Below are 13,601 nucleotides of genomic sequence, written 5' to 3'. Positions count from 1 at the left end.
CCCCGCACCCCCCCCCAACCCCCGCACTGCCCCCCCCCACCACCACTACCCCCCCCCCCACCCCAACCCCCCGCCTGCACAGGTGGCACTGAGCGCTACCGGCCGCACATTACGTTGGGCGTGCCTAATCGGCTCCATGCCCGCCCCTGCCCGCTCCCACCCAGCCCACCCGCCATAGGTAAGATTCTACCCCATGTGTTAATCAACGCCTTCGATTCGTCTGTCTTTCTTGTAAGACTCCTTGCATTAAAATAGATGCAATCGAGCCTGTGCCTTAACTGGTCTATATTTGCTCTGCCTTCCAGACTGACTTAGTTTTTCCTCTATATTTGGCTGTGCATCACCCCTTACTGTACCTCCTCTCAGTATCCCATCCCCCTGCCAAATTACTTTAAACCCCACCCCCCGCAACAGCACTAGCAAACCTCCCCGCAAGGACGTTAGTCCCATTCCAGTTCAGGTGCAACCCTCCGACTTGTACAGGCCCCACCTTCACCAGAACCAGACCCAGTGATCCAGGAAACTTCTTCCTGCATCATCTCTTCAGCCACGCACTCATCCTCTCTATCCTCCTATTCCTATACTCACCAGCCCGTGGTACAGGGAGTAATCCAGAGATTACAACCTTTGAACTCCTGCTTTTAAATCTGCTACTTAGCTCCCTGGGTTAAAACTGCACCCATTATATAAACCTCAGCCTGATATAAACTGCACCCATTCTATAAATGCACTCTTTTGATAAACTGCAGCCTTTATATAAACTGCAACCTTTATATAAACTGCAGCCATTATATACACAACACCCATTATATCAACTGTATGCATTTTACAAACTGCAGCTTTCATATAAACTGCCCCCATCGGGTGGAATTTTGCCCGATTTGCACCACGTGCAGTAGACGATGGGTATAATGATGTTTTACCTGTTGGCCGCGATGGTGGGTTTTCACGCCGTATCATCCAAACCCACCTCATTATTTATGCATTCCCAGGAAACACGCTGTTTCCATGGCGGGTGGGCTCCTCATTCACCCGCCCGCCGCCACCCTTCCACCACATCACGCCGGGCGCCATGTTTAAAGTCCAGTAGCAAGCAGATATCTCGGTGTTTCCAGCTCAGCACTGCCGCCCGGGAGACAAGGCCAGTCTATTGAGCGACCACAGAACTGGCCCCCTCCCTCACTTCAATGACGGGTCCCTGGAGCAACAGCTGGATGCCATGGAGGCTGCCAGGATGTCCTGGACTCACGCTCTGGCCGCAGGATGGGCATCAACGTTACCAATCCGGCTTGGGAGGCGGTGGCAGTGGTGGTCAGTGCCAACGCCCTTCAGAGGAAGGCTGCCACCCAATGCCATAAGAGGATGAATGGTCTCCTCCTTTCCACCAGGGTAAGTCACTCATCTCATCACTCTCAACTCACACACTCACAAACCCATCACACATCCACAGGGCCCTCACTCACTGCCAGTTCAAGGGACATCACCGTTCACTCTCTCACACTCACCGTCATTGTCCTCATCCCATCCATGGGAACACTCACCACCCACACAGGCCAGGCATACTTATCATCTGGCCTGGCAGGCATCCTGATACACTCTCCGCATCTCTATTCATGCAGGACAAGCTGGCACACAACAAGAGGGAGAGGTCGCAGACTGGTGGAGGAATGTCTGAAATCAAGGTCCTCATGGACTTTGAAAACAGAGCCATCCAGCTGGCCGGTGATGACTGGGACTGGTCCTGTGCTAATGGTGAGGTCGGTGCTGCTCTACCAAGTGAGGATCCAGCAGTGCAACATCCATCAGACAACCTGTGAGTGATGTGTCCTCTTTCACAGCCCACTGCCGTGTACTAATTATCTCCCCTCACTTTCGCAGGCACATCTGGGAAGCAGCAGACAGAGTCCACGGCCCAGGGCCTCCAATCAAGCCCTGAAGAAACCTCTGAAGAGGAATCTGCTGTAACCTTCCCTGAAATCCCGTCACAGCGCTCACCCACACCCTCCACCAGCACAGAGACACACACCTCGCTGGGAACTAGCTTTAGAGTAGCCTTGGGATCACAATCTGGTGAGCACATTGCACTGTCTAATCCACAGCAGGTGGAGGCAGGGACTTCCCAGGTCCCTGGCACTCAGAGGACTGCTGGAGGCCAGAAGTTGCTGAGTCCGTGCCAGATGATGAGCCTCTGGACTTGGTCATGTCACAGTTGCTGGAGCTGCAAAGGCAAGCTCGGGAACATCAGGAAGGGATGTCCCCTACCCTCAGGTTGCAAGGCACGATGGAGGAGTCTGTCCATCTTCAGGCTGAGGTGATAGCGCCGGCATTGCAATGCACCGAGGTCAACACTGGCAGGATGGCAGCCGCCATGGAGACCTTGTACCAGGACATCGCTCCTGCACTGCTATACGGGCTTAACTCCATCACCATAGTTGGCTTCCAACAGTGTGTATGCGAGAGGGGTGCCGAGTATCTCGATCTAACTCCAGCTACCCTGGCTCCTCAGGGAGTCAGCCTGGGACCCTCAGGCACCCAAAGGGAGGAGGATCAGCAGGTGCATACTCAGGGGTCATCCACCCAGGGGACTCTGGGATTGTCCGGCCCATCCGAATCCCCTCTTCCTGTGACACCAGCAGCTCCAGCTCCACTGGCCGAGGAGATCCTGAAAGCAGGCTGGGGCCCTCCAGGTCTCGACCCTCCAGTGGATGCCTGCCAAAGTCATAACAGACAGGGTATAGCAGTCAGCAGGCTGCCTCCACCGCTGCTGTGGGTATCCGGGGAGCACTAAGACCTAGCGGCAGGGTTAGGAAAGTTAGCTAAAAGTAGTTCCACAGCCTGGGCAAGTGTGTTAAACACTTGTACATAATGTTCACTATTGTCAATAAACTCCCAAGAATGTCTCCCTGCCTGTGACCCCTTGTTCTGATGAGCAGTGTTCGTGTCACTCAGATATGAAACTTTTCACACAAGATAAAGGCAGATGTCCCAGTCCAGGGCCTCTTCCCTGTGCTCTGTGCAGCCTTCAGACCACAGTGATGGTCCAGCCTCACACTCCCTGGACACATAACTGATGCCTGCACCTTGGCGGTGCTGGTCATTGCTGCCAGAATGTAGTGGGCAGGCACCACAGAGTTCCATCATACTCTCTGTGTGCTCTCAGCACCTTTCAGGTGGGGCTGGCCCCCATCACACCAGCATCTGTGACCAGTGATGCTGTGCACCAGCTCCTGAAGGGCTGAGGTGCTGAAGGCGGGCACAGCATCAAAACTTCTAAAGTTTCATGGCTGCGTCTCTGAGATGGCCCTGATCGCAGAGCTTAAGCGAGCTGCCCTCGGCCAGACAGGAGTCAGACGTTCTCAGAAGCTGTGTGAAGATCTATGGAGTGTCCTCACTGCATGCTGCCATCATCCTCCTGCGATCGAGCGACTATTAGGGCCTCCACTGCATCTCCATGACAAGAGCATCCTCAGAGGGTATTCGCACTGCCAAAAGCCAGACTGGAGTTAAACGTTCACAACTGTGATGTGAGGTGGATCTGTGGGGTCTCCTCACTGCATGTTGTCATCATCCTCCACAAATCTGGCAGCTATGAGGGCCTCCCGAGTGTGCCTGCCTCGTCTAGCCATTACGAGAGCCCCATTCCCGTCATCTTCACCATTGAGGACCCCTTCACCCTCATCCCTGTCAGTGTCCTCCTGATCCGAGGGGAAGTGCAGCTCCACCATCTCCTCCTCAGCCAGCTCATCTCCCCTTTGCAGCACCAGGTTGTAAAGGGCGCAGCAGACGATGATAATGTGTGACACCCTCTGCGGACTGTATTGCAGGGCTCCACCAGACCCGTCCAGGCACCGGAACATCATCTTCAGTATCCCGATGGTCTGCTCCACCAAGTTGCGAGCTGCTGCATGGCCTCATTATAACATCGCTCTGCTGCTGTCTGAGGCCACCACATGGGTGTCATCAGCTATGGCCTCTGTGGGTAGCCCTTGTCCCCAAGGAGACATCCCTGCAGCCTCTGTGGACTCTGGAAGACTGCAGGGATCTGCAAGCGACTCAGGGTGTAGGTGTCGTGCACACTCCCTGGAAACCGTGTGCAAACCTGCAGGATGTGTTTCTGGTGGTCGCACACCAGCTGTACGTTCAGTGAGTGGAAGCCCTTGCGGTTGATGAAGTCCACTGAGTGTAGCAATGGAGACCTGAGCGCCACATGAGGTGCAGTCAATCGCACCCTGCACCTGTGGGAATCCTGAGATCAGGGCAAATCCAATGGCCCTTGCATCCTGGCTGTCCCAGTCCTGGGTGAAATGCACAAAGCTGTGTGCCATGGAGAAGATGGCATCTGTAACCTCATGGATGCATTTGTGGGTGGCAGATTGTGAAATGTCACAGAGGTCACCTGTGGAGCCCTGAAAGGAGCCACTGGCATAGAAATTGAGTGCCGCAGTCACTTTCACAGCCACTGGCAGTGGATGCCCTCCATGTCCCCTTGGTGCCAAGTCCTGCAGTGAGTGGCAGATATGAGCCACCAGGTCCCTAGACATGTGCAGTCGATGGTAACACCAGTTCTCAGTCATCTGCAAGAATGGCAGGTGGCATCTACAGACCCTGGGTGTTGCTAGGCACCAACCAGCCAGGGTTCGCTGTCGCTCCTGGGCAGCGTGTGCAGGAGCTCCTGCTGCCCCTTCTTCCTAAGGTTGCTGCTGCTGCCTTTGTGCAGCCAGAAGCCTCAGTCACTCTCTCCTCCGCCTTCTGTGCTCTCTGTAGGCCATCGGGCATACAGCTAGGTCACCAGGATCTATGATCCTGATGTGGTCCTCCTGCAGCATGAGAGAGAGAGAGACATGGTTATCACGACTGTATTTAGCACCTTTCCTGGCCCTGTGTGACTGCCCCTTAATGCTTCCCGGAGGGTGCTGGTCACCTCTCGGGTGGCCAGAGATGAGTGCGCTGCATGGCTGCCCTGTCCACCTGTGACACAGGGGACACTGGTCCAATGGGATGCTGAGATTGCAAGGGGCTGTGAATCCAGCAGTGATGCTACATGGCCAGTGTTGGTGAGGAGATTGTACAACGTGTGCAGTCCAACTGCTCCACGGTCCAATAAAGTGGTGGTAGACTTGCAGTCTGTGCTGGGGGCGTGGGGTCAGCGGCAGGGGTGGAGTAAGCTCTGGAGCGCTTGGTGGCCCTTTGCTGCCTCCATGATGCTTGCATAGGCAAGCAGGCTAGGAGCCCGACCCCAATCATATCACTCTGGCTGCTCCTGATCTGACCAGGCCCCTGCAACTGAGACAGTTTATACAGGGGGTGTCCCTAATGTGTGGCCACTTCCCTCACTCACTCTGACCCCCACCTCAATTGCCTGTGCGAGGGATGCAGCGCCAGGGCAGCACTTGACCCCCACCCCCCTGCCATCCTGACAACATTTGCCTCCGAGGCTGGGCGGCACTTCACCCTGGCCCCCCGTGTCCCCGGCCCCTTTGCCCCCCCCAGTCCCCCAGCCCCCCGGCCCCCTGGCCTCCTGGCCCCACCCCCCCAAGTCCCCCGACCACCCCCGGCCCCCTGAAACCTGCAAAGCAGCAGGCGGCTCTGGTGAGCTGTGGAGAATGTTGCTGCTCACTCACCTCCAGCTCCCCCAGAGTGAAGGTGGCCAAGTGCATGTTGCCTGGGTGCTGTTGTGAAACCCATCGACCTGCTTCCCCGCTGATAGGGACGGGCAGTCCAGGGGGGGGAACCAGGAGCCTCTCGGGATGGCCTTTTGAAGAGATGCTGACGTATTCCAACGAGCTCCCTGAGGGCCGTTGGCAGGAAACATAGCCTGCTGTTGATGGGCCGAGCGGGCAATCGTGACCTGCCTTCCCGCTGTCGTGGAATTGGTAGCCCCATATTGTCCATGCCCGCCACCTATCACACCCGCTGCCGGCAGGCACGGAACATCCTGCCCATTATATAAGCTGCTGCCTTCATATAAACTGTAACCCATGGGGCGGAATGTTCCGTGCCCCCTGGACTGCCCGTCCCTGTCAGCGGGGAAGCAGGTCGAGGTTTTGACAACAGCACCCAGGCAACATGCACTTGGCCACCTTCACTCTGGGGGAGCTGGAGGTGAGTGAGCAGCAACATTCTCCACAGCTCACCAGAGCCGCCTGCTGCTTTGCAGCCTTCGGGGGCCGGGTGCCAGGGTTAAGTGTTGCTCTGTCTGACTTGTGGTGGGGGGGGCGGAAATCAGGGGGCAAGTTCAGCCCTGCCATTGAATATAGTGCACAAGCATTCAGTGTTGGGGGGAGGGGGGTGGGGGGGGCGGGGGGGGGGTGGTGGGGTAAGGTGGGCGACACATTAGGGAAACCTGTAGAAAGTGACCATTCCTCCACAGCTGAGATAGTTCAAGAGCAGCCATTGATATGATTGGCTCGTGCTCTGAGCTTATCTGCCCCACTCAAGTAACGCAGAGGCATCAAAGTGTCACCAAGTTCTGCAGCCATGAAACTTTAGAAGTTTTGATGCTGTGTCTGCTTTCAGCACCTCAGCCCTTCAGGAGCTGGTGCACAGCATCACCGGTCACAGATGCTGGTGTGATGGGGACCAGCCCCACCTGAAAGATGCTGAGAGCACACAGAGAGAATGACGGAACTCTGTGGTGCCTGCCCACTACATTCTGGCAGCAATGACCAGCACCGCCGAGGTGCAGGCATCAGTAATGTTTCCAGGGAGTGTGAGGCTGGACCATCACTGTGGCCTGAAGGCTGCACAGAGCACAGGGAAGAGGCCCTGGACTGGGACACCTGCCTTTATCTTGTGCAGAAAGGTTTCACATCTGAGTGACAAGAACACTGCTCATCAGAACAAGGAGCCACCGGCAAGGAGACAGTCTTGGGAGTTTATTGACAATAGTGAACATTATGTACAAGTGATTAACACTCGTGCCCAGGCTGTGCAACTAACTCTCCTTAACTAACCCTGCTGCTAGGTCTTGGTGCTCCCTGGACATCCATGGCGGAGGTGGAGGCAGCCTGCTGACTGTGACACCCTGTCTGTGATGACTTTGGCAGGCATCCTCTGGAGGACCGAGACCTGGAGGGCCCCGGCCTGCTTTCGAGGTCCTGCTCTTTGGCAGTGGTACCCTCCTCAGCCTGTGGAGCTGGAGCTGCTGAGGTCACAGGAAGAGGGGATTCGGATGGGCTGGACACCCCTGGAGTCACCGGGGTGGATGTCCTCGGGATGTGCACCTGCTGATCCTCCTCCTTATGGGTGCCTGAGGGCCCCTGGTTGACTCCATGTGGAGAAAGGGAAGCTGGAGTAATTTGAGCTACTCAGCACCCCTCTCGCATGCACGCTGTTGGAAGCCAACTATGGCGATGGAGTTAAGCCTGTGCAGCAGTGCAGGAGCGATGTCCTGGACCAAGGTCTCCATGGCGGCCGCCATCCTGCCAGTGTTGACCTTGGTGCGTTGGCATGCCGGCGCTATCACCTCAGCTCCATCCATTGTGCCTTGCAACCTGAGGGTTGTGGACATCCCTTCCTGATGTTCCCGAGCTTGCCTTTGCAGCTCCAGCAACTGTGATATGTCCAAATCCAGAGTCTCGTCATCTGACTCAGACTCAGCAACGTTCTGGCCTCCAGCAGTCCTCCGAGTGCCGGGGACCTGGGAAGTCCCTGCCTCCGCCTGCTGTGGATCAGAAAGAGAGATGTGACCTCGAGGCTACTCTAAAGCTAGGTCCCACCAAGGTGTGTCTCTCTGCGCTGGTGGAGGGTGTGGGTGAGCGCAGTGACGGGATTTCAGGGAGGGTGCCTTCAGAACCCTCTTCAAAGGTTTCTTCAGGGCTTGATTGGAGGCCCTGGGCCGTGGACTCTGTCAGCTGTTCCCCAGATGTGCCAGCGAAAGTGAGGGGAGATAATTAGTGCATGGCAGTGGGCTGTGAAAGAGGACACATCACTCACAGGTTGTCTGATGGATGTTGCACCGCTGGATCCTCACTTGGTAGAGCAGCACTGACCTCACCATTAGCACAGGACCGGTCCCAGTCATCACCGGCCAGCTGGATGGCTCTGATTTCAATGTCATTGAGGACTTTGATTTCAGACATTCCTCCACCAGTCTGCGACCTCTCCCTCTTGTTGTGAGCCAGCTTGTCCTGCATGAATAGAGATGCGGAAAGCGTAAGCTGGATTCCTGCTGGGCGAGATGATAAGTATGCCTGGCCTTTGTGGGTGGTGAGTGTTCCCATGGATGGGATGAGGACAATGACGGTGAGTGTGAGAACGTGAATGGTGATGTCCCTTGAACTGGCAGTGAGTGAGGGCCCTGTGGGTGTGTGCTGGGTTTGTGAGTGTGTGAGTTGAGAGTGATGAGATGAGTGATTTACCCTGGCAGAACGGAGGAGACCATTCATCCTCTTGTGGCACCGGGTGGCTGCCCTCTTTTGCAGGGTATTGACACTGATCACCACCGCCACCACCTCCGAAGCCGAATTGGTTACGTTGATGCCCATCCTGTGGCCAGAGCAGGGGTACAGGACATCCCGGCAGCCTCCAGTGCATCCAGCAGTCGCTCGACAGACCCGTCATCAAAGCAGGGACTGTAGTCTTCTTCAGTTTCAGAACCTTGTCTCCCGGGCGGCAGTGCTGAGCTGGAAACACCGAGATATCTGCTTGCTGCTGGACTTTAAACATGGCGCCCGGCGTGATGTGGTGGAAGGGTGGCGGCGGGCGGGTGAATGAGGAGCCCGCCCGCCATGGAAACAGCGTGTTTCCCAGGAATGCATAAATAATGAGGCAGGTTTGGGATGATACGGCGTGAAAACCCACTATCGCGGCCAACAGGTAAAACATCATTTTACCCATCGTCTACTGCACATGGTGCAAATCGGGCAAAATTCCACCCAATATATCAACTGCACCCTTTATATAAACTGCACCCATTATATAAACTGCAGCTTTTACCTTTATGTCCAAAAATACAGACTCCGCCAACAGTGAGTCCTTTAATAATATATTCGAATAACAGGATGATGCCCAATCCAGTGCCTCACAATAACCAATTAGAAAGCTTGAGGGAGTGGGGAGCAGAATTAAAATTCAATCAAAAAACAATGACTGAGTTGAGTTTAGCATGAGTGTTGAGAATGAGAAGCAGCTGAATTAAAAGGCTGAATGCTTCTGAGAGTCTTTCAGTTTTGGCCAGCTCCTTCTGCAGCCTCTCACTGCTTTGGAAAGCGTCGCTTGGAAGGCATCAGATGCAACTCCTGCCCTCAGCCTGTCCGACTGTAGAATGTGTCTGGGATAGTTCTGCATCTTCTCCTAACACATGGCCACATGAGGAAGCTTCACATCCCATCTCCCAGAGCAAGGAACACTGCCCAGGACAGTTGGGAAAATGGGAAACCAACCTGTAAAGGCAGAGGATCAGGAACAAGGTTTGGGATTCTGACCTGAGTTTTTGTTTGAAGTAACAATGCCGGGAATATGTGACGGAGTGAGAGTAACAGTGAGACAGAGTAACAGTGAGTTCTACTGTCGGGGTGAAATGATCAGAAATTATTGGAAATGGCAGGAATAAAAGTATCATAGACTTAGCATTTTCTGAATTGTGTAAATTGGATGTCTGCAAAATACAAGCTTTCTCTCAGTGATCAGTGATCTTTGTGAAAATGCAGCTGCCGAGAAACAACAGCTGCTGTGGGTTCTCAGTGAGACTGCAGGCTCCAACATTAATAACCTGTCTCTCCGATGACCCAGACCAAACTTTACTGTCCTGTGTTAAGGGGATTTAGCATCGATTTGATCCCACACATCTCTGGACCTGACTGAAACACCCATCTTTATGGGTCAGCGTCCATGTCTCAGCTACACCAGCAGAAAGACCAGTGACAGCTCCAAAGACTCCAGGGTTACTCTGTTGCTTGGAAATAACCCCACACCTCGTCTCTGTAGCGGTTCTAGGTGTGGGAATAATGTGGAGTGAGAGGAGACCATTTTCTAAAACTTGACTGAGCCTCGGGAGGAGGAGAGCCGCTTCCGCTGTGGGTGTGATACCCCATCTGGTGGGGGATGTCCAGGTTGTGGGCAGGGATGTCCGCTGTGGGATGTTCAGTGTGGAGTGAGGTGCAGGGAGCAGTGTGAAAGCAGCTGCTTGTGTATTTTAGGGAGTGTGTAAGTGCTCAGTTTCTGAGCTGTTGTGCAGGGATGTGATGTTTCGATGGGGCAGTCTCTCCCACAGGCAGTACCAGGCTGAATTGGCACTCAGTGACAATGGTGCTGTCACAGTTCTGGAATGCACCAGAGCAGGCATTGTTGGCCTGTGATTCTCCATTGTCTCCACCAGGGTGAAAGTATGGAACAAATAGCAAGGCAATGTTGTGGAAAATGCTGTGCATCCTGTAACTGTCCTTCCGACTGATGAGTTGAGCTACAGCTTTGATCTTAAAGGGGCCATGCATAGTACTGCTTGCTCGCTAAAGTAGAAAATCGTCTCTAGGTAGACAGCTTCTGGAGTGAGGCGGGGATTCAGGAGAAAGAAAAAGGATTTTTGCCCCCTTCCTATTCCCCACTTTACCCTCCGATCTCAACCTCCCTCCAAACGCAACACCTCCCACTTCAGAGGCTTGAACACATAATCCAGGCCGACTGTCACAGGGTCAGTACTGAGGGAGTGCTGCACTGTCGGAGGGTCAGTACTGAGGGAGTGCTGCACTGTCGGAGGGTCAGTACTGAGGAAGTGCCGCCCTGTTGGAGAGTCAGCACTGAGGGAGTGTTGCACTGTTGGATAAGACATTAAACAGTGGCCTCATCACCCCTCTCAAGTGGATGTAATTGATCCTATGGCCACTTTTGGATGAAGGGGAGTTTTATCCAGTATTTATCTGCCAACACATGCCATCCCCTCTGCCAGTTTAACTAGCACTTTATTGATAGTAGGTGAACAACCATTGCAGCACTTCTACTGGTTCCTAGTGTAAATGCACTGCCTGAGAAGCACTACAATATCCACCCTGAGGACCCTTGGACAGCAGCCACAGTGCATATAATGACAACCCTCAGCAACATCATTCTGGGCAGTGGGAGTCTTTCAAGGAGGCTCAGATTATTCACATTTAGGAAGATCTCTCGGTCACTCTGCAATCCCTACCCTCCAATCGCAGTCTGGATAAGTCTTGGCTGAAACCCATGAACAGTTCTCCTACAGATCAGGCATGGTCCCAGCTATCATTCCAGCACTAACCTACATAGATGGGTGCTATAGCACAGCGGCTATGTCATGGGACAAGCACTGCAGTGTGTTATAATGGTGTTGGTTACAGTACATATCTGTTAAGGAAGTCTTTGTAGTCTTTTGTTTGTTAACATCAAGCCTTTATTAACTACTTTTAACTATATATATGTATATTTGGATTGTCCCTGCGTCTTTGTGACCTGCTAAGCTGGGCTGAGGGCTGGCTTCTGCCTCATTTTGTATTCTTTGCCCTTAGGATTGTCCTGTGTTGTTCAAGTAGCTCAGACACTCTAACTCGCTGGATTGCCTTGCCCAGGGTTGGATCATCTTTAATTTGTAGGAGGCCAGAGAGTGAATCATCTGCAACACCCACCACGGTTCTGTCTCTGATGGGTTCAGGCTTTAAATTTTCTTATTCCTCTGCCAGCCTGTAGAGATGATTAATAAAGGAATCGACAGGTTCCCTGGGCAGTTGGAGTCTCTGACTGAGTTCAGTTCTTTCCGATATCTTGCTGAATCTCAAGCTGAAATGAATGTCAAAGAACTTTAAAACCACCTAACATTTGGCAAGTGACTGATTGATACCCTGTCGTGCAATGATGTCATTGTAATTGACCCTATTGAGTAAAGAAGTGTGTTTACTCATTCTTCTTGATTTTTTTATTTAAACCTGAAGAAATGCCGTATCTTAAAAATCTTTTCCTGTGACTGGTCTGGGCCTGGAGTGAGTCCCAGTGGAATTGGAAGTTTGGAATTTTGATTCATGTTGAAGATTTTAAAAGTGCGGCTACAACTTTAAGAGCTCACAGGCTTTCAAGATGGCGTCACCGTTCACTGCACAACAATGGATTTCCCACATTTGCTGTGTTGGCGGGCTTCGCTAAATGGCGGTTGCAAGCTTCTGGAAGAAGAATGTTTAACAATGGCCTCATGGGTCAGCTGTCTGCTGATTTGATTTGTCCAGCGATGTAGCGCTGTGAGTAGCGAGGTATTTAAATTAACCGCAGACTTGCTGTTTAAGGAATCAGTCACAAGGTTCCCAAAAGTTGAGGAAGTTAATTATTAATTTTACTTTTCTTCTGTTCAACTCGGAGGCCACACATTGAGACTCGGAGTCAGGATCGGGATTAGCGACAGGTTTCGTTCAGCCGCGCTTCTGACAGAATTAGTAAAAGGGCATCTCAGGCTGCATCCTGGAAGTTAAAAGGATTTAGCTCACCCTTGCAGGCTATGGGCTCTATGTGCTGAGGCTGGACTTCCGAGGGAGATTCTATGGAGTCTTCTGCTGCAATACAACTTCTGCCTTTAGCTTCCAGGCTATACTCTCTGGAGCTTTTTCTGGCAAATTTTCTCAGCTTCATTTGGGAGATTCTTTTAGTTTAGAATCCATTGAAGATTTTCCTTTTCTTAGCTTTTCAGCATTCTTGTGAGGTTGTGATCCTGAGCTGCCACCATGTAGTAATGGTGTTGGCTACAGAACATATCTGTTAAGGAAGTCTTCTATATGTTAACAGCAAGTCTTTATGAACTACTTGTAACTTTTATACATTTAGGGGATTTTGGCATTGCTGGCTAGGTCAGCATTTATTGCCCATCCCTAATTGCCCTTGAGAAGGTGGTGGTGAGCTGCTGCCTTGAACTGCTGCAGTCCCTGTGGTATAGGTACATCCACAGTGCTGTTAGGGAAGGAGTTCCAGGATTTTGACCCAGTGACAGCGAAGGAACGGCGACATATTTCCAAGTCAGGATGGTTAGTAACTTGGAGGGGAACTTCCAATGGGTGGTGTTCCCATTTATCTGCTGCCCTTGTCCTTCTAGATGGTAGTGGTCATGGGTTTGGAAGGTGCTGTCTCTGGAGCCTTGGTGAGTTCCTACAGTGCATCTTGTAGATGGTACACACTGCTGCTACTATGCATTGGTGGTGGAGGGAGTGAATGTTTGTGGATGTGGTGCCAATCAAGCGGCTACTTTGTCCTGGACGGTGTCAAGCTTCTTGATTGAATTGAAAAGATAGTGTCAGTAATGATGATCATCAAATTATCATCGATTATCTTAAAAACCCATCTGGTTCACTTATGTCCTTTAGGGAATGAAATCTGCTGTCCTTACCTGGTCTGGCCTACATGTGACTCCAAACTCACAGCAATGTGGTTGACTCTTAACTGCCGTCTGAAATGGCCTAGCAAGCCACTCAGTTATATTCAAGAAGGTGGCTTACCAGCATTTTCTCAAGGGCATTTAGGGATGGGTGTTAAATGCTGGACTTGCCATCAATGCCCATGTCCCGTGAATAAATAAAAATAAGCGGCTGTGTGCCTTAGCGCAGATCATGGGAGGGGAGTGGCGGATGGAATGCTTCACACAACAGTCGTGTTGTTCCCTTCTCTCTCCTGAC

The 13,601-nt window shown here is 52.5% G+C and overlaps 1 protein-coding gene across 4 annotated transcripts in view; it reads left to right on the top strand.

Moving 5' to 3' along the window:
* Nucleotides 1-13,601, top strand: part of LOC121283585 (cytospin-B-like) — a 57,179-nt gene that overhangs the window by 25,237 nt on the left and 18,341 nt on the right. The window contains exon 1 of one of the 4 annotated variants that reach the window (XM_041198338.1): nt 9,084-9,410. The exons of the other annotated variants lie outside the window; for them this stretch is intronic. Coding sequence (XP_041054272.1) covers nt 9,371-9,410 — 40 coding nt within the window. The 5' untranslated portion in view covers nt 9,084-9,370. Of the gene's footprint in view, nt 1-9,083; nt 9,411-13,601 lie in introns of those variants that run through there. 4 annotated transcript variants of the gene reach the window in all.

The sequence above is a fragment of the Carcharodon carcharias genome, chromosome 10 (assembly GCF_017639515.1).
Source record: "Carcharodon carcharias isolate sCarCar2 chromosome 10, sCarCar2.pri, whole genome shotgun sequence".
Taxonomy (NCBI): domain Eukaryota; kingdom Metazoa; phylum Chordata; class Chondrichthyes; order Lamniformes; family Lamnidae; genus Carcharodon; species Carcharodon carcharias.
Note: the sequence above shows the minus strand (reverse complement) of the source record. Positions and strands in the feature narration are given on the sequence as shown.